The sequence below is a fragment of the Malaclemys terrapin genome, chromosome 13 (genome assembly GCF_027887155.1).
Source record: "Malaclemys terrapin pileata isolate rMalTer1 chromosome 13, rMalTer1.hap1, whole genome shotgun sequence".
Classification (NCBI taxonomy): Eukaryota; Metazoa; Chordata; order Testudines; family Emydidae; genus Malaclemys; species Malaclemys terrapin.
In genome coordinates, this window is record NC_071517.1 from 31390247 (window position 1) to 31411425 (window position 21179).

General features: G+C 53.7%; 2 protein-coding genes across 3 annotated transcripts in view; one reads left to right on the forward strand and one right to left on the reverse strand.

Moving 5' to 3' along the window:
• Positions 1 to 4941, forward strand: part of LOC128848303 (zinc finger protein 239-like) — a 51120-nt gene extending 46179 nt beyond the window's left edge. Inside the window, exon 4 of the transcript XR_008447002.1 lies at positions 4295 to 4941. The gene's annotated coding sequence lies outside the window, so the exon portion shown is untranslated. The remainder of the gene's footprint in view (positions 1 to 4294) is intronic.
• Positions 4942 to 18110: 13169 nt separating this feature from the next.
• LOC128848259 (E3 ubiquitin-protein ligase TRIM39-like) overlaps positions 18111 to 21179 on the reverse strand; it is a 32302-nt gene continuing 29233 nt past the window's right edge. For both annotated transcript variants that reach the window (XM_054048144.1, XM_054048145.1), the window contains exon 9: positions 18111 to 19822. In XM_054048144.1, coding sequence (XP_053904119.1) covers positions 19269 to 19822 — 554 coding nt within the window. In that variant the 3' untranslated portion in view covers positions 18111 to 19268. The remainder of the gene's footprint in view (positions 19823 to 21179) is intronic.

The window sequence follows — 21179 nt, forward strand, 5'->3', positions numbered from 1 at the left end:
GGGGGGCGCCGCCACCTGGGCGTATGCCCTGGGTGCCGGGGGAGGGGCACCCGCAGAGCTGGTGGAAGGAGCAGCGGGGAGGGACGCTGCGGCCGGTGGCGGTGCCACGGCAGTGGGGGCAGCCCCTGCCATGGAGAGCCTAGTCTTTTTAGTGGGGCCCTTACCCTTCTTCTTTCCCTGACCTTTCCTGCCAGCTGTGGGGGCTTCCCTAGAATCGGAGGGGGCGAGGGATGTGGCAGCAGCAGAGGACTCCCCGGTGCTCGCCGCTGCCGGTGCCCCAGCGGGGGCAGTAGAAGGTGGTTTGGCAGCGGCAGTTGAAGTAGCGGCTAGGGGGTGGACGCAGGGGGAGGTGGAGGAGGGGCGGTGGGGTCAGCATGAGGGGTCTCGCCCGCTGTGTCCCTCGCCACAATGAGAGCGGGGAGGAGGACAAAGTGAAGGGGGGTAGGGAATGGAGGCAACCACTCCTCCCCGCTAGGCTACAGGCAGGGCAGGAGGACTAAACAGGTGGGGGGCTATCAAGGACTTGGGGGGGTGTCAGTCACCCACTCAAGATGGAAATCCCGCTCCTCTAGCTGCACTAGGGGATCGGGGGCTATAACAGCATAAGGAGGTGCAGTGAACAGGGGTAAACTCAAACGGGGAGGGGCACAAGCACATGGGAGGGGGCATGGGCACACAAGGGGAGGGGCTAATCAGGCTGGGCGGACCACAGGGGTAGGGGAAACAGCCAGGCTGGGAATGAGGCATAGAAACCAAGGGACTAGCTTCAGGGCTAGGGCAGGGCAAACCAAGCTGCAGAGGGAAACGGGTGGGGCAGACAAGCAAACTGAAGCTGGGGTTGGGGAGGGGCAAGGACTGCAGGGGCAAATGGGGCAACAGCAAGGGGTAAAGCTGGGGGGCTAGTAGCAAAGGGGAAAGGGGTCAATCCAAGGGGGGGTGCGCCCACAAGCGCTTGCACTAAAAGTCAATGGTCAGCTGGCTGCTGGTGCAGGCCCAAATGGTGGAAATGGGCATGGCAAGCCAGGCAAGCAGCTCAGTCCCAGAGGCAGGAGATTAGGCAGATGTTAAACAGCCAGTGGGGGTGTTGGAGGGGGCAGTGGTGGTGGTAGCGAAGGGGGACACAGATGGACCATGGTAGGGTTACCATACGTCCTCTTTTTCCCGGACATGTCCGGCTTTTCGGCAGTCAAACCCCCGTCCGGGGGGAATTGCCAAAAAGCGGAACATGTCCGGGAAAATGGCGGCTCTGTTTAAGAGCCCGGCTGCCTGAACGCTACCGGCTTCGGGCAGCCCCGTGCCTGGAGACCCTGCGCCGCTGGAGCCCGGGAGGGGAAGTGCCCGGCTGGGGGCACAGGGTCTGGAGGCACGGGGCTGCCCGAAGCCGGTAGCGCTCCGGCAGCCCGGCTCTTAAATAGAGCCGCGGGGACTGGAGCCTCCAGCCGCCGGGGCTGTGTGTAACTGACACAGTGTCAGTTACACAGAGCCCCAGCCGCTGGAGGCTCTGTTTAAGAGCCGGGCTGCCCGAGCGCTACCGGCTTCGGGCAGCCCCGTGCCTGGAGACCCTGCGCCCCCAGCCGGGCACTTCCCCTCCCGGGCTCCGGCGGCGCAGGGTCTCCAGGCACGGGGCTGCCCGAAGGCGGTAGCTCTCGGGCAGCCCGGCTCTGTGTAACTGACACTGTGTCAGTTACACACAGCCCCGGCGGCTGGAGGCTCCAGTCCCCGCGTCTCTATTTAAGAGCCGGGCTGCCCCAGCGCTACCGGCTTCGGGCAGCCCCGTGCCTCCAGACCCTGCGCCGCTGGAGCCCGGGAGGGGAAGTGCCCGGCTGGGGGCGCAGGGTCTGGAGGCACGGGGCTGCCCGAAGCCGGTAGCGCTTGGGCAGCCCAGCTCTTAAACAGAGCGGGGGCGGCTGGAGCCTCCAGCCCCCGGGGCTCTGTGTAACTGACCCAGTGTCAGTTACACAGAGCCAAAGAGGAGAAAAGCCTCCAGCCCCCGGGGCTCTGTGTAACTGACAGTGTCAGTTACACAGAGCCCCAGCCGCTGGAGGCTCTGTTTAAGAACCGGGCTGCCCGAGAGCTACCGGCTTCGGGCAGCCCCCTTGCCTCCGGACCCTGCGCCCCCAGCCGGGCACTTCCCCTCCCAGGCTCCGGCGGCGCAGGGTCCGGAGGCACGGGGGCTGCCCAAAGCCGGTAGCGCTGGGGCAGCCCGGCTCTTAAACAGAGCCTAAGAGGAGCAGAGCCTCCAGCTGCGGGGGCTCTGCTCCTCTTCGGCTCTGTGTAACTTATACAGTGTAAGTTACGCAGAGCCGCCGGAGCCCCGGAGGGGAAGTGCCCGGCCGGGGGCACAGGGTCCGGAGGCATGGGGGCTGCCCAAAGCCCGAGCGCTACCGGCTTCACGGTTTGCTGGGCAGCCTCCAGACCCTGCGCCCCCAGCTGGGCGCTTCCCCTCCCGGGCACCAGCTGCGCTGGGGAAGCGCCGGCTGGGGGCGCAGGGTCTGGGGGCTGCCTGGGAAACCGTGATGCTGGTAGCACTGGGGCAGCCCTTTCCCCCTGGCTGGGAGTGGGAGGGAGGAGGGGGCGGAGTTAGGGTGGGGGAAGGGGCGGAGTTGGGGCGGGGCTAGGGGTGGGGAAATGGGCGGGGCCATGGCCCGTGGAGGGTCCTCTTTTTTTATTTATGAGATATGGTAACCCTAGACCATGGGGCAGGCTCCACGCCACACCCCCAGTGTCCCCACAAACACAGTTCAGACCCCCACCACAAGAGCACAGTTCAAAAATTACTCAGTCCAGAAGCGCCCCCTCCATGGTGGTCTTCATAGCCTCTGTGTGTACCCCCAGCAGTAGGTGGTCCTCTTCTTCTCCTCAGGGTTCCAGCAGTGAACACAGCAGCTCCAGGTGGTGGCCTAGTGGGCAGGCAGGAGGGACCCCGCTCAGGTGGTGGTGGTGTCCACAGCAACAAGGGCTGGAGCTGGGGTCCCTCACTCCCCTTCTCTGGGGAGCAGGCCAGCAGCCTCCCCAAGGGGCTGTAATTGGGGTTACAGCAGCAACCAAGGGTGGAGGGGGGGGATCCACTAGCCAGCAAGCAGGTAGCAGAGAAAGGGGAGAGTGGTAGTGTCTAGCCCAACCAAGGGAGCAGCAGTAGCCCTCTTCCTCCTTCCCGCTATAGCAGAGGAGTCAAAGGGAGATATACTACTGGCCTTTACAGAAGCAGGTGTCTGTTCCCTGAGTGACCAGAGCAGGGGCTGCTCCAGGCTAATGAGAACACCTGATTCCAATTAATCTGCTAAGAGTCAGGTGAGGCTGTTAAGCACCTGACTCTAATTAAGGCCCCTCTGATGCTATAAAAAAGCTCACGCCACTCAGGCCAAAGAGAGCTAGTGAGCCAGAGGAGAGGAAGTGTATGCGAGGAGCTGGGAGCAAGAGGCACTAGGAGCTGAGAGTGAGAAGGCGTATTGCTGGAGGATTGAGGAGTACAAGCATTATCAGACACCAGGAGAAAGGTCCTGTGGTGAGGATAAAGAAGGTGTTGGGAGGAGGCCATGGGGAAGTAGCCCAGGGAGTTGTAGCTGTTGCACAGCTGTACCAGGAGGCATTCTAGATGGCTGCAGTCCACAGGGCCCTGGGCTGGAACCCGGAGTAGAGGGTGGGCCAGGGTTCCCCCCAAACTTCCCAACTCCTGATCAGACACAGGAGGAATTGACCTGGACTGTGGATTCTACCAGAGGAGAAGGTCTCTGGGTGGTTCCCCGAGCCACATGGTGAATCTCTGAGGCGAGCAAATCCACCAGTAAGCACAGGACCCATCAAAATAGAGGAGGAACTTTGTCACAGAGAGCCACTGTGGTCCTTGTCCCAGTCAGGCTAACATGTTCATGCCACTGTGCTGTGAGGGGCAGGGGAACCATTGCTGCACACAGGCAAGCTGCCAGGGCGGAAGCCGCATTGTAGTAGAAGATCCTCCCTTGCTTCCCAGGTCACCTCCAGAAGCGAGATATCTTCCAGGATGAACTCCTGTGGAAAATGTGGGGAGAGTGTTCAGTATAGGGGCCCCCTGCAGCTGTTGGTCCTCCCCAAGGCACAGAAACCTAGAGGACAGTACGGCCATGAAACAATCAGTCCCCCTTGACCCAGTGCTTACTCACCATTTTGGGGCTCCTGTGGGTTATGTGCACTTGCTTTGGGACAGGCAAACGATGCTATTGTGTAGACTGTGCTTGCCCTTAAGTATGGGGGAATCGTTGCTCTGTCTGCTGTGAACACTGCTGCCTCTGTTTAGTGTTGCATTTTGCCTTTACAGATGCAACCTTGAGATCTCAGCCGTCCGTGTTATCACTGGCCGAAAGACTTCAACGAATTAGGAAGAGGCCACGTAAAAGCAAAGAAGACATGCTACATGAAATCATGCAGCAGTCCCTTAACAAGAATCAAAAAGTGCAGGAGTGGAGGAAGAGTGAAAGGAGGATCCGCCAGCAGAATGAGGAGCACTGGCACAAAAGCACGGAGCGGCTGATAAGCATCACGGAACGCCAAGCAGACTCGATCCAGGCACTCATAGCCATGCAGGCGGAGCACTACCGCACCTGCTCCCCCATGCAGCCCTTGTCCCAAAACTCTTTCCCTTGTGCCCCCATGTCACCTCCAACCCACTTTCCCCAACATTTGGGTTCTTATGGCCATCGGCTGCCTCCAACACCTGTAGCTTCACCACCCAGTTCTGAAAACTATGACACTTACCTACTGCACTCAACCCCCATCACAATGCAGTATAGCCATCCTGAAGTGCAGCACTCATTGCACAGCACACCAGACAGGAAGGCTAAGTATGATAACAGGACATACACAAATCTGTGATTGTGCTGTTCCCCACCCCACCCCCTTGCCCTTTCTGTTTCCCAAGCAGTTGTGTTTCTTATCAATAAATTAATTTTCTTGCCAATAAATGGATTTTTTGGCTTTGAAAACATTCTTTATTATTGCATAAAGTAAAAGATACCTTAGCCCAGGAAAGCAACAGGCACTACAAGTCAGCGTAGCAAACACAGATTCCTACTAACATTGGAACCACTGCACTTCACTTCCATGCAGGGCACCAAACATTACTGGTGGCTTTCAGCCTCAAATTACTCCCATAAGGCATCCCTAACCCTTGCAGCCTCGTGCTGGGCTCCTCTAATAGCCCTGCTCTCTGGCTGTTCAAATTCAGCCTCCAGATGTTGAACCTCCGAGTTCCATGCCCGAGTGAATCTTTCACCCTTCCCTTCACAAATGTTATGGAGGGTACAGCACGTGGATATAACCGCGGGGATGCTGTTATCGGCCAGGTCCAGCTTCCCATAAAGAGAGCACCAGCGGCCCTTTAAACGACCAAAAGCACACTCCACAGTGATTCTGTACCAGCTCAGCCTGTTGTTGAACCACTCCTTGCTGCTGTCAAGGCTCCCTGTGTAGGGTTTCATGAGCCACGGCATTAAAGGGTAAGCAGGGTCTCCAAGGATCACAATGGGCATTTCGACTTCCCCTATGGTGATCTTCTGATCTGGGAAAAAAGTCCCGGTTTGCAGCTTCCTGAACAGGCCAGTGTTCCGAAAGATGCATGCGTCATGTACCTTTCTGGGCCAGACTGCGTTAATCTCAATGAAATGCCCACGGTGATCCACAAGTGCCTGGAGAACCATAGAGAAATACCCCTTCCGATTAATGTACTTGGAGGCTAGGTGGGCTGGTGCCAGAATTGGAATATGCGTCCCATCTATCACCCCTCTGCAGTTAGGGAAACCCATTTGTGCAAAGCTGGCCACAATGTCATGCATGTTACCCAGAGTCATGGTTCTCAGAGCAGGATGCAATTAATAGCCCTACAAACTTGCATCAATATGATTCCAAAGGTCGATTTTCCCACTCCATACTGATTAGCGACTGATCGGTAGCTGTCTGGAGTTGCCAGCTTCCAGATTGCAATAGCCACATGCTTCTCCACTGTCAGGGCAGCTCTCAATCTCATGTCCTTGAGCCGCAGGGTGGGGGCGAGCTCCTCACACAGTCCCATGAAAGTGGCTTTTCTCATCTGAAAGTTCTGCAGCCACTGGTCGTCATCCCAGACTTGCATGACGATGTGATCCCACCACTCAGTGCTTGTTTCCCGAGGCCAAAAGCAATGTTCCACAGTGGTGAGCATGTTTGTGAACGCCAGAAGCAATCTCCTGTCGTATGCGTTACTTGAGTCGATATCATCGTCGGAGTACTCATTGTCAGTTTAGATCTTAAGGAGTAACTCAACTGCCAAACGTGATATGCTGACGAGACTCGTCAGCATATTCCTCAGCAGTTCAGGCTCCATTCCCACAGACTCATAGATTCATAGATTCATAGATTATAGGACTGGAAGGGACCTCGAGAGGTCATCGAGTCCAGTCCCCTGCCCGCATGGCAGGACCAAATACTGTCTAGACCATCCCTGATAGACATTTATCTAACCTACTCTTAAATATCTCCAGAGACGGAGATTCCACAACCTCCCTAGGCAATTTGTTCCAGTGTTTAACCACCCTGACAGTTAGGAACTTTTTCCTAATGTCCAACCTAGACCTCCCTTGCTGCAGTTTAAACCCATTGTTTCTGGTTCTATCCTTAGAGGCTAAGGTGAACAAGTTCTCTCCCTCCTCCTTATGACACCCTTTTAGATACCTGAAAACTGCTATCATGTCCCCTCTCAGTCTTCTCTTTTCCAAACTAAACAAACCCAATTCTTTCAGCCTTCCTTCATAGGTCATGTTCTCAAGACCTTTAATCATTTTTGTTGCTCTTCTTTGGACCCTTTCCAATTTCTCCACATCTTTTTTAAAATGCGGCGCCCAGAACTGGACACAATACTCCAGCTGAGGCCTAACCAGAGCAGAGTAGAGCGGAAGAATGACTTCTCGTGTCTTGCTCACAACACACCTGTTAATACATCCCAGAATCATGTTTGCTTTTTTAGCAACAGCATCACACTGTTGACTCATATTTAGCTTGTGGTCCACTATAACCCCTAGATCCCTTTCTGCCGTACTCCTTCCTAGACAGTCTTTTCCCATTCTGTATGTGTGAAATTGATTTTTCCTTCCTAAGTGGAGCACTTTGCATTTGTCTTTGTTAAACTTCATCCTGTTTAACTCAGACCATTTCTCCAATTTGTCCAGATCATTTTGAATTATGACCCGGTCCTCCAAAGTAGTTGCAATCCCTCCCAGTTTGGTATCATCCGCAAACTTAATAAGCGTACTTTCTATGCCAATATCTAAGTCGTTGATGAAGATATTGAACAGAGCCGGTCCCAAAACAGACCCCTGCGGTACCCCACTCGTTACGCCTTTCCAGCAGGATTGGGAACCATTAATAACAACTCTCTGAGTACGGTTATCCAGCCAGTTATGCACCCACCTTATAGTAGCCCCATCTAAATTGTATTTGCCTAGTTTATCGATAAGAATATCATGCGAGACCGAAAGGGAAGACAGAGTGCACACTACAAAAAATGTTGAAAGATGGCACCAAATGTGGACAGAAGCACACGGATTGCTAGGATGCGAACCGATGCATCACAGGGCGTTGGGACAGGACCCAGAATGCCCTGCATCCCCCGCCCCCTTCCCACAAGCCACAGTGCCAGAATGGGAAGAGGTGTTCTGCGGGATAGCTGCCCACAATACACAGCTCCCAGTGCCGCTGCAAGTGCCGCAAATGTGGCCACGGCAGTGCGCTTGTTGCTATCAGTGTGGACAGACTGCAGCGCTTTCCCAACTGCGCTCTCTGGGGGCTGGTTTAACTCACAGCGCTCCACATCTGGAAGTGTAGCCATGCTCTAAGAGGGGCTCACATCGATTTAGCTTAAAGTAGATTTCTCACTGACTTAAGCTAAACCTGAATAAGCCTCTCTGGACCAAAATAAGTGTGTCCATATTGGGTTTTACACTGGTTTAACTAAACTAGTACAACCAGGGCAGTAGAGTTTAAAGTGATGACCAGAGTGGCTAGAACAGGCATTGTGGGACACTTCTCGAGGCTGATCAGAGCACATTAACAGACCAGGGCATCCACACTGGCACTGTGGCGCTCCAGCAGGGGCGCATCAAACATTATTCCACTCACTGAGATGGAGTACCAGGTGCGCTCCAGCCATGGAGTCAGAGCGCTCTATGTGCCTTGCCAGTGTGGATGCGCCATGAGGTAGGGTGCCTGGGGCTGCTTTAATGTGCTCTAACTCGCAAGTGTAGCCATGCCCTTAGGCCTGTGTTTGTCCCCGTATAACTATGTTGGTCAGAGGTATGACTTTCTACCTTAATAGTTCTAGCACAACAAACCATAGTGCGGCTGCATTTAGAGCAGTATAAAAGTGACTCATCCTGGTAGAGCTTATTCACGTCCCCATAAGGGAACAGCTATAGTGATAGAAACATCTTTGTACAGGTATAACTGCATCTGCACTAGGGCGGCGTTTAATCACATTGGTTTAAAGAGACACCATTAGTTGAACTGGTGTGAGTGTATATGCATCCAAGCCCCAGCATTTACAGTTGTGGTGATTAATGTGTTAATTTGCAGTTAATGAGGTTGAGTTAAAACAGACCCCAAAACTCTTCTGGACAAACGAAATGGTGAGTCCCATCCTGTTTCCCCATCCAGGGGCCTCCAGGTGCAGACTCGGCCCCACTGACTGGCTGTCGGAAAGAGGAAAATGCTACTGGGTTTCTGAAGACAATATGGAGAGGACTGGGAGCCATGTGATGGGTTGGCAAAGAGGGCTCAAGCTCTAGGGATCCAGGACATGTATGAATGGTGATGTGAAATGTGTGGGGTGGGAACTTCAGCTGCACAGAGACCTGGTCGTTCCTGGAAGGCAGAGCAGAGGAGTAGCAGGGGTTGGGGAACCTCAAATACCTTCCCTGACTTCAGGAAGCCCCCATTGCTGCTGGGGAGCAGGGAGACAGCTGCCAGACAGCTTCAGAGGAGCTATTTGTCTCCCCAGGTCCTCTCCACTCCCCATGCAATGATCCTGCAGCCTTCAGCTCTATACACAATGCATGCAGGGAGTCAGCCACCTGTGTGCCTATGGGCACAGCAATGGCAGTGATGGCCTCTTTGCCCAAGAACACTAGCAGATACGGGAAGGATGCAGAGACATGAAGACAGGAGATAGTGGTGTGGAAAGAGTTGTGGCTCCATGGGCATGAAGGGATATAGTGAGAGAAGCAGAGACACCAAAGACTTGGTGAGGCTGTAAAGAGAAGTTGCTCCTCCGGAGTCAGCATGGTCTAGTGGTTATGGAAGTGAACTAAAAATCAGGTGACTTGGGTTCTACTCCGAATTTTACCTCCGTCCTGCTTAGTAAGTCTGAAATTCTCTGTGCAAATGTAATGACGACAGACCCCGGTTGTCAGCTGGTGAGATCAAACCTGGCACCTCTGGAGCTTAGTGTATGAGCCTCTACTGCATGAGCTAAAAGCCACCTGACTCTTAGTTAAGGCTGTAGAGCAGACTCATTTAACTCTCTATAAGTAGTCTTGGTGCCACTAGATGGGACAGAACACCACACCCAGGAAGTGTGTGGGTTACACAAAGACTGTAGATTAAAATAGGTTTGGCTTCTCTAGAGCTGTGGCATTTAAGGCCCATTCAATTATCTAGGGTTACCATATTCAAACATTTAAAAAAGAGGACACTCCACGGGGCCCCTTCCCCACCCCCGGCCCCACCCCAACTCTGCCCCTTCCCCGCCCCCATTCCAACCCCTTCCCCAAAGTCCCTGCCCCAACTCTGCCCCCTCCTCTGAGCACACCGCATTCCCCCTCCTCCCTCCCACTCTGATCTTGGTTGGGGGTTGCTAAGTGCTTCCCTGCTCCCCACTCGCCGTGCAGCCCCTGCACCCCCCCGCCCCTGCAGCCTCTGTGCCCCCTGCTCCCCACTCACCCTGCAGCCCCTGCACCCCCTGCCCCTGCAGCCTCTGTGACCCCTGCTCCCCACTTGCCCTGCAGCCCCTGTATCCCCCCCACCTTCAGCCTCTGTGCCCCCCGCCTACCCTGCTCCTGCGCCCCCTGCCCCTGCAGCCTCTATGACCCTGTCTGCCCTGCACCCCGCCGCCTGCCCTGCCTCTGCGCCCCCCTGCCCCTGCAGCCTCTATTCCCCTGCCTCCCCTGCTCCTCCTTGCCCTGCAGCCCCTGCATCCCCCTGCCCCTGCAGCCTCTGTGCCCCCTGCTCCCCACTCGCCCTGCTGCCCCTGCACCCCCCCACCCCTGCAGCCTCTGCGCCCGCCCCGCCTGCCCTGTCCCTGCAGCCTCTATGCCCCTGCCTGCCCTGCTCCTCCTCACCCTGCAGCCTCTGCACTCCCCCGTAGGGTTACTATATTTCAACAACCAAAAAAGAGAGCCCCAACCACTCTCTGCACCCGCTTTTCCTGACAGCCCCCCCCCCAGAACCCCCGACCAATCTAACCCCCGTTCCCTGTCCCTTGCCTGCCCCCCCCCAACCAGGCCGAGGGAGAGCTGCAGGCTCCACGTGGAGCCAAACACAGTTCTGCGCTGCTCTGCGGGGGAAGAGGGAGCGGGGGAGGGGGAGGGACTCTGGCTGCTAGAGGCCCCAGTGGCTGCGAGCGGCTTTCAATCAGGCTCAGCCGTCCAATCAGCCGCGCCGCACTCTGCATGAGGGGAAGGGGGAAATCCCGGAAATTTCTACTTTATTAGAAATCCCCCCTGGACAGCCATTTAAAGCTGAAAAAGCCGGACATGTCCGGGGAAACCCAGACGGATGGTAACCCTAAATTATCAAGTGCTGGTTCCATCAGGCAATTTGTGTTTGCCCTGCTTGGTTTGGGCCCCTCTTAGATCTCCAACCTTTGAGTGCTCTGGTTTCACTGTGTAACATTAGCGCCCTCATGGTGAAGATAGAGTCTGCTCTGCAGGCCGCTCTGGCCAAGAAAAGGTATGCACAGGAATGTAGCAGTGAAAGTCCCTTCCTCCCCAGGACACAGGTGTCAATTTTGCCCGGGCATGGCATGTTCAACCTTCTCTCAGCCCTAGGACCTGTCCCCACTCCACCCCTTCCCCAAAGTCCCCACCGCTGCCCCCCTCTTCCCACTCCTGCTCTGCCCCAGGCCCTGCCCCCACTCCACCCCATGCTCTTCTCACCCCCACCCCACCTCTTCCCACCCAGTTCCACCCCCCCCTCCCCTGAGCACACCTCCTTCCTGCTGATCCCCCTTCTTGCCAGCGCCTCCTGCATGCCACAGAAAAGCTGATCTTCAGTGGGCGGGAAGCGCTGGGAGGGAGGGAGGGGGAGGAGTTAATCGGAGGCGCTGGGGCAGAGGGAGGGGGGCTTGACTGCTGGTGGGTGCTAAGCACCTGTTAATTTTTTCCATGCTTCAGCCCTGGAGCACCCACAAGTCAGCGCCTATGCCCCAGGGGCACCTGTTGCAAACCCCCTTCCACTCCCGAGTAACCACACCACACACACACTTGAAGGATACACTGAATTTAGGAAAGGGAAATATACATGTACAGAGGGGTGAAAGGAGAAAACCAACCTGGGGAAATATAGGGGGAGCAGTAAAACAGGGGTGCACTCAACACAAGGCCCCACAGGCCCAGTGGTACCACAGTCTGGAAGGGCAGACACTGAGCAATGTGTCCGCACACAGAGTTCAGGAGCCCTGGGCAAAGTTCCAATTCAGTGATGAGTCTTGGGTGCTCCTGGTTGTCTTTGGTGCCAGTGAACTTTCCCCAACAAACCCCTCTGGTGCCCTCTTCTGCCGCTCTCTGCAAAGCCCCACAGAGCAACAACCTCCCCCCTTAGCTAGCTAACAGCCTCCCGCCTTATTCCTAACACAAGCCCCAGTACGATCACCCATACAGTTGTGGCAAGCAGTGATAATGGGTCCAGCTCTGGTTTGTCCTTCTTGGGCGATTCCTCCCTGGCACAGTGCTCCTCCTGGCTCCCATCCTGGGATGTTCCTGATTGGATGCTCTGTCCCTACGGTGACCAGACAGCAAATGTGAAAAATTGGGACAGGGGGTAGGGGGTAATAGGAGCCTATATAAGAAAAAGACCCAAAAATCGGGACTGTCCCTATAAAACCGGGACATCTGGTCACTCTATCTGTCCCTCCCACACTTCAGGCAGGTTCTCGTCTGCTTCGCTCTGTGAGCGCCTTTTTGCTGCAGCCTTTCTGTTTGGAGCTCCGGACACACACACCCTGTCACTCTCCCTCTCTCCACGCTTCCTCCCCAGAGCCCCAAACAGCACTTCTTTCCCTTAGGACAAAGATTGGAAGGGGCCATGCTCTCTAAACGCCAAAGTGGTTACACTTGTAAAGACAGCAGAGAACCCATGGAACTACAGTAGGTTCTGGTCACCTTGATGCCTCTGTCATATGCTTTGCAGGAATTCATACAGGATATCATGCAAGGCAAAAGTCCTCCTTGGATTGGACTTAATTTTACATCTCCTGCAATGAAGTGGACCTGGGAGGATGACTCCTAGTTAAATCAAACCCTTTGCATCTTTTCCCACATTAAATATCCCTGAGGTGTTTTTAAAGATCAGCCAAGCTAGTTGTTTATCATTATCTGTATTTATTCTTGCTGCACTGTAAGGCCTCTAATCACCTATAACAAGTGCACATGTGAACTAATGGATGACATAGTGCAGCAACGACTTCTATTCATGGGTGAAAGTAGAATGCAGCTCTTACCGGTACGGGGCCTCTCTGTTCCTTCTCCCCCCCGGAAGGGGCGGGGCCTTGGGTGGAAAGGGCGGGGCTGGGGGGGGGTCAATGCCCCCAGCCAGTCTATCTGCCCTCCCTGGCCCGTGCTGTCTGGGGCTCCAGCGGCAATTTAAAGGGCTCGGGGCTCCAGCCACGATAGCGGCGGCTGGAGCCCCGGGCCCTTTTAAGTCACGGCCCCAGGGCAGCTACTTCTTTTGCCCTCCCCCACCATTGGCGGCCGGAGGGCAAAAGGGGCAGTGCTTTAACGTCGCTGCCCCTTTTGCGCCCCTCCATTGGCAGCGCTTTAAAATCAGCGGTACAGGCTGATACTGAGCTACCTTTTATTGGTACGGCATACCGGCCCGTACCCGCTTACTTTCACCCCTGCTTCTATTGCTTGTCGTGCTGGCACAGCAACGTGTATTTATGCAAGTTTTCAGTTGCAGAAGTTTGGCCTGTATTTATTTACATTTGAGAAAACACTGAAAGTTAGATTCTGACTGTGTGGCAACATTAACTATTATAAAAACACATTATAATGTTGACTTCACTAACTACATATGGGATTATTATAAAATTTTCATAGGAAAGAACCAAATTATAGCTCTGTGTCCCTCTACATATGTTGTTAAAACTTGGGAGCAGATTTAATGGGCTATATCCAGTCCCACAGAAGGGATACTAGTATGTACTGATAGCTACAGATAATTTTTCAAAATAGGTGGAAGGATTTCCACTTAGCGCTAAAACAGCACGTGAAGTGAAGAAGAAAATCTGTAAAATTATATCTTGACCTGGGATATCCAGAGCAGATACTGGCAGATCTAGGTTCTGAACTGAATAATGAGATAACAATTTACATTTTAGCGTTATTTTCACTCTATGGTCACCTACACAATCATAGCCGTGTGACGGGGGCTGTTAGCAGCTACAAACTGAGCCCTTTGGAAGCCAGCACCCTGGTCACTGAGAACACCCAGGGCACCGGGTGCAGTTAGAGGAGGAGGGACTGAGTAGTTTGGGTTTGGAAGGGCAGAGGGGATCACCTGCACCTGTAGGGAGCCTGATGCTGTCAGTAGCTCACCAGCTGGGTAGTGCTGAGAAGAAATTAGCAGTATAAAAGGCAGAGTGAGGGAGCAGGAAGGGGGCTCCACACAACTGCTGCTCTGCTGTGATGTACCTGAAGCATAAAGAGTAATAAAGACATGTGATGCAGGGAGCCTGGTGGTCTGTGCGGGCTGCTTAATTCCCAAAGAGGCCTGCCAGTCAGGGGTAGCAGGAGCTGAAGGGGGAGCCCATCCACAGTCAGATATTTACAAATGAACATTGCCAGCATTGTTGTCAGGACAGTTTGTGCTGTACATTGTTAGTGACAACACATTGTTATGGCTCTTCAGATACCAAACATTTTTTGTACATATTAGCCTGCTTATCAACATATTTTCCCATGCAATAACACAATAAGATTGGATAAGAAACCCCAGTAATTACCCACAATTTCAATGGGAAAAGGGGAAAGGAACACAGGTATTTCTGAAGGAAATGTTATGGGAAAAATCATATATTTTCAGCTTACCCTTTCTCTGTGTGAAAAACTGGGACTAACGTGTTGCTTCACCAGCCCAGGCCACCTAGAAACCAGCTGACTGGATGAAAAGCCAAATGAATCCATCACAAGATAATTTAACAGTATTTATTTTCAAATAATCAAAGTAAGTAGGGGGTGCTCTGACATAAACTCAATATTGTGAATAATCTTCAAAATTGAACGATATTGAAAATGTTCATACTGCATCAAGGTTAAAACAAAAAGGAGTCCTAGCAATGCCATGTGATGTACCTGCCCTCATACTCTGCTCAGCTAGCTCTTCAATAAATTAGATTCAATCACTAATTTCAAGAAATGTAGACCAATCCATCACTATTTTTACAGATCATTACAGAAGGTGGTGGACAGAACCCAGAGCTAGTGGGATGAATTCCCTGGAACAACTTTATTTTCTTTGTGCTCTAAACCTCACATGACAACAAAAGCATCATGTGTGACCGAGAAGAAAGGTTTCCTGATTAAATTTCACCTAATTGCATGGAAAGTGTCTTTAAGTGCCCGGGTGTTTTTAATAAAATTAATTTGTGATTATTCAGTTAAGGATACAATCCCATCTCTATTTCTTTATTAAACTACATTTGTTGTGTCCTGATAGCCAAGAAAACAGAGTCCAATGAAATCAGCAGAGGTCACTGACAGTACATTGTTGCAAATAATTTTTCTAAAGAAAAACAAATGAAAAAGGATATGGTAGAAGAGATTTTTATGTATAGGAAACTAGCATTTGAGGTTGGGGACTGTTTTGGTAATGGATGTGAGAGTGAGAACAAGAAAGGGAGGGTCATAGTTTGATTACTGATTATATATAGCTAGAAAGTTAAAAATCACATGAATTAATTCTAGCAGAAGTTCTAAGAATATTATTATATAATCTTGTGTGAGTTCATTGAAATATTTTGTTAATTAATTCTATGTCATCATTTTTTCACCTGTAGAGAAGTTAAACTTTAATGGAGATTTCAAGAAAGAATCACAAAATTAATGTAAATAATTCCATTTCTAAAAATATGTGTAGATGCTTATTTTTGAAATACTGTTGAAATGGAAATTAAAATACTCTTGTATTTACACCTTATTACAGTACTGGCATTTTCTAAATTGGAACAATCTCTCTTTTTTTCTTTCTTTCTCTCATATTTTGCATTGCGATTTCACAGGAGTAGAAATTCTGAGAGGAGTGAATGATCCCCATCCATCACCATCTGCTACTCCTGGGCCAGGGGATGGGGAAAGGTGAAGGGCAGAAAAAACACTGAGAGCCGTTTGTCACACTGCACTGGGGTGTGAAGCAAGCAAATGGGGGTCGGGAAGCTATAGAGACTCCTTCCAGCAAGCGGGTCACATTCCCTCAGCTTGAACCCATTGCTCACACAGGTCTTGGTAGTGTCGGAGAATAACAGAGTTCTCACTTTTTGTTTGGGTACAGCAAGTCAGATGCTTTATTTCTCTCACAATTGCGCAGAGGGAGAGAGCTAAGCAGGTCTCTCTGCAGGTAAAGAATTACAGCAAGCATTTATACCTTTCATTACAGACAATAACAAGCAACAGCTGCATTTTGTTTATACATAGGCCATCTTGATATCTTATTTTTCTCACTTGTTTTGACTCTAGCCTACATACAATATTTTCTACACATTATCTACACAAGGTTGCAACAACTTTTTACACAGTTCTTTCCCACTCGCCTCACACAATCCTCGCTTCTACAAATCTTGCGTTATTAGGGTTACAGTTAGCCTGACTCTTGCTAATGAACTGTCATGCATTGCAGTTCCTTCCTGTCAGTTCTTTCTCTGCTTCCACAGTAGGGTTGCCAGGCATCTGGTTTTCAACAGGAACACCCAGTCAAAAAGGGACCCTGGTAGCTCCTGTCACCACTGCTGACTGGGCCGTTAAAAGTCCAGTCGGTGGCACAGCAGGGCTAAGGCAGGCTCCCTTCCTGCCCTGGCTCCGCACAGCTCCCGGAAGCAGCCAGCATGTCCCTGTGGCTCCTAGTTGCAGGGGCAATCAGGGAAGCGCCACACGCTCCTCCCCGCCCCCAGCGCCGGCTCCACAGCTCCCATTGGCCTAGGGGCTGGACATGCTGGCCACTTCTGGGAGCAGCACGGAGCCAGGGCAGGTAGGGAACCTGCCTTAGCCCTGCTGCACCGCCGCCTGAGAGCCACCTGAGGTAAGTGCCACCCAACCGGAGCCTGCACCCCACACTCCTCCTGCACCCCAATCGCCTGCCCCAGGTCAGAACCCTCTCCAGACCCCACCCCCCCAGACCCACCCCCCAACTCCCTGCCCCAGTTCGGAACCCCCTCCCACACCCTAACTCCCTCCCAGACCCCACACCCCGTGCCCCCACCCACACCCCAACCCCCTGCCCCAGTCCTGAGCCCCCTCCTGCACCCAAACTCCCTCCCAGTGTCTGCACCCAAAACCCTCTCCCACACTCCAAACCCATGCCCCTTCCCTGAGCCCACACCCTGCACACCCTCTTGCACCCCAACCCCCTACGCAGCCCTGAGCCTCCTCCTGCACCCCACCCTAGAGCCCAGACCCCCACTGGGAGGGGACAGTCTCTGCCATGGGTGTCACTGTCAGGGACTAAGATTCCCTCCAGCCTGAGTGGGAATTGGGTAGATTATCAGGGGAGCTGAGTTTTTACCTTCCTTGTTGAGATAGGGACTGAAATAAGGGCGGAGCATCCCAGAGTGGCCCATACAGCAGGGCCCTGGTGCTCTCCCTCCTGCCCCCACACTTCCCAGGTGGCCATTTCACTCCCATACATGGTCCTTCCCCAGGGCAGGAAATGCCAGGATGTTCCCATAGCTCACTGGCTCCGTTGCACTCACTGGGCCCCTCTCCTTCCCCACAGTCATTTCTACCACATGTGGCCTGTCTCCCCTCCCTGTCTAATTACATCCCTTCCCCTTGTGATCTGGGCTTTTCTGTTACTGCTGCCAGGGCTGCCTGGGGGGGGAGGGGCAAGTGGGGCAATTTGCCCCAGGCCCCACAGGGGCCCCCACGAATATGTCAGAGGCTCCCCCTGCCTCCGTTTTCCCCCATCCCCCGGCGTCTCAGCTGGTAAGGCTGCGAGCTGCGGCCGAGCGGCAGGAACTCAGGCCCCGCTGGAGACACCACACCACTGCAGCACTGTCCGGGGCCGCTCCTGGACACAGCGCGCTGAGGCTCTGGGAGAGGAGGTAAGCGGCATAGTAAGGGGCTGGGCACCCCCCCAACCCCATCCCCCACAGCCCTGACCCCCAGCTCTGAGCCCAGCCCCTCTGAGCCAGGTACCCTCCCCGAGCACATCTCCCTCACAGCCCTGACCCCCAGCTACGAGCCCAGCCCCTCTGAGCTGGACACCCCCCGACCCCATCCTCCCCACAGCCCTGATCCCCAGCTCCGAGCCCAGCCCCTCTGAGCCGGACACCCCCCGACCCCATCCCCCCCACAGCCCTGACCCCCAGCTCCGAGCCCAGCCCCTCTGAGCCGGACACACCCCTGACCCCATCTCCCCACAGCCCTGAGCCCAGCCCCTGTGAGCCGGGCATCCCCCCAGCCCAGAGCCCAGCTCTCCACCCAGCCCTGGGCAACAGCAGCACCACCCACAGGCAGCAACAGCCCATTGGCACCAACCATTACCATCCCCCAGCAACAGCCCATTTTGTAATTACAAATGTAGACATACCATTAAAGCATTTAATGTTTTTAAATAATGTATTTAGTGTATTTTCAAATTATTACAAATTAATTTTTGAATGTATTTCACTAGTTATTTTTTACATTTCCTAATACATGTTACTATAGTATTGCAACTTTTTTTATGGAAGGGCCCCCCGAAATTCCTTTGCCCCAGGCCCCCTGAATCCTCTGGGTGGCCCTGCCTGCTGCTGCAGCCCCCTTCTCACACCACCCTCATCCACAGCAGCCATCCTTGATATTGCACCCACCCTCCTCTGCCCTGCAACCTGCTTCCCCCACTCCTTTCTCTGCCCCCTCCCCTCCCCCAGATCACAGGCCTGGGGCTGGGAACTGAGAGGTGAGGGGATGGTGGGAGGCAGGCAGATGATGCTCTTTAGATATCCCCAGGGCAACAGGCCTGAGGGCTGGTCAGCGCTGGGAGGGGACAGTGTCTGCCGTGGGTGTCACTGGCAGGGACTAAGATTTCCTCTGGCCTGAGATGAAACTCAAAAAAAAAGATGAACTCAAACTGGAACGGGTGCAGAGAAGGGCCACTAGGATGATCAGAGGAATGGAAAACCTATCGTATGAAAAGAGACTAGAGGAGCTTGGGTTGTTTAGTCTGACAAAGTGAAGGCTGAAGGGGGATATGATTGCTATCTTTAAATATATCAGAGGGATAAATACAAGGGAGGGAGAGGAATTATTCCAGCTTAGTACTAATGTGGACACGAGAACGAATGGATATAAACTGGCCGTGGGGAAGTTCAGGCTTGAAATTAGACGAAGGTTTCTGACCGTCAGAGGGGTGAAATATTGGAACGGCCTTCCGAGGGAAACGGTGGGAGCGACGGACCTGTCTGGTTTTAAGATTAAGTTAGATAAGTTTATGGAGGGAATGGTCTAATGGTAAAACATAGTAGCCAAGGAAAACCAAGCGATGGTACGTAAATAGTATAATGGCCAACAAGGGTCAGGCTAGAGACTCTTGCCTACATGCTCGGGGTCTTACTGATCGCCATATTTGGGGTCGGGAAGGAATTTTCCTCCAGGGTAGATTGGCTGAGCCTCTGGAGGTTTTTCGCCTTCCTCCGCAGCATGGGGCAGGGATCACTAGCAGGAGGGTCTCTGCCGATTGAAGTCACTAAAACACAGGATTGGGGACTTCAACAGCAGAGTCCAGGGAAGGGTCTTGTGGCCTGCAGCATGCAGGGGGTCAGACCAGATGATCATAATGGTCCCTTCTGACCTTAAAGTCTATGAGTCTATGAGTCTATGAGCGGGGATCGGGCAGATTATCAGGGGAGCTGAGTTTTTACCCTCCTTGTTGAGATAGGAACTGAAATAAGGGCGGAGCATCCCAGAGAAGGTGTCAGCGATAGTGAGCAGATGGGATTTGTTAGTCACATTGTAAAATGAGACCTCGCCCGCCTCATAGTCCAGGAAAATCCCCACCCGGCTGGGCCTGACGCTTACGGGAAGGAGGGTCGAGGGGGAGTTGTTGGCCTTGTATTCCCCATTCCACAGCCATATGGCCCAGTATCCATTCCTAGGTGTGACTGTGACCTTCCCTTTTCTGCTCACAGTTTCCCTACAAACTCCCAGGTCCCAGTCAGTCTTATCTCCCACCTCCACCTCCCAGTAATGCCTCCCGCCTGTGAATCCCTCAGTGCCTAGGACACAGGGACAAAGATCAAATCTTTCAGGGTTGTCGGGCAGATCCTGTCTTGTGTCTCTGTGTCTCACACGTTTCCGATCCTCAGACAGGACGAGGTTGGGATTTGCCGTGTCTGGATCCAGAGTCACATCCACTGTGGAGAGAGTCACAGAGTCAGTGCCAAGGGCAGGGGCTGGTCACTAGGATCAAAGGGAAATTAACCTGCATCCCTGTTAATCATTGTGTGTAAGTGTGTGTGTGTGGGGGGGGTGAGGGGTGTTGTTGCCTAAGGGGAGTTAGGGCCCAGCTGCCTGTGAGGAGACAATGAGGGGGAAAGGGCAGGAGGAGTGGAGGAGGGGTGGGAAAGTGTCAATGGGGGCAGGGCGGGGGAGAGGACTGGTTGATGCTGGGAGAGGAAAGGGGAAGGGAGGTAACAGGAGCAGAGGGGAGAAGGGAGGGGCAGGTTCCAGGGGGCTTCAGATGGGGGAAGGGGTGGGCACCAGTGCAGAAGAGGGGCACAGACCCCAGTGGGTCACAAGGAAGCCAGGGAAGGGATGGGCACCAGGGGGCAGAGGGTTGTGAGGGAATGGGGGAGCTCCAATGGGGCAGGGGAAATCAAGGGGAGGGACAGGTGGCAGGGGGTAGACATGATGAGGAGTGGGGCAGGTGCCAGAATCATAGAGGGGGGAGAGAATGGGCAGGCACCAGTGCCAGAGGGGCAGAATGGGGTGATGGGAGGGGCAGGCACCAGGGGGCCTAAAGGCATCAGGGCCATAGAGTGTGTGTGAGAATCAAGACCGGTGCCAATTGAGAGAGAGATGAGAGGAAGGGTGAGCACCAGGGTCCCAAAGGGGGAGTCAGGAGAGAGGGTGTGCACTGGGGAACAGAGGGGGGAGAGAGAAGGGGCAGGTACCAGGGAGGCAGAAGGGGAGTAGAAGGAGGGGCTGGCACCAGGGGAAAAGGAGGAGGTGGGAGAAGGCGCAGGTGACAAAGAGGGATGAGGGGTAGGGCAGATGCCAGAGGGGCATGGGGGGGCAAGGGGTGGGGAAGACCCCAGGAGGCAACAGGGGAGTGAGGGAAAGGGCAGTAATCAAGGGGGAGATGGGCATGAGGGATGCGTGCCAGGAAGACAGAGGTGGGGCGAGGGAAGGGGGAGTCACCAGGATGGATGCAGGGGGGGTTGAGCAGAGGGGCAGGTGCAAGGCGGGGAGAGAGGAGTGGGGTGGCACCAGGGGGCAGAGTGGGAGCAAGGGAACAGGTGAGTACATGGGAGGCAGAGGGGTGTGGAGATGAGGACACCAGTGGGGCAGAGATGGGGTGAGGGAAAGGGTTTACATCAAGTGGGCAGAGGGGGCAGAGGAAGGGCAGGCACCAAGGAGGCAGATAGGGGCAGTGGTAGAGATGCGACTGAGTGGGGCAGAGGAGGAAAAGGAAGGAGCAGGTACTGGGGAGCAGTGGTGTGGCATTGATGTGGCAGGAACCAGGAGAAAAATGAAGGGAGAAGGGAAGGG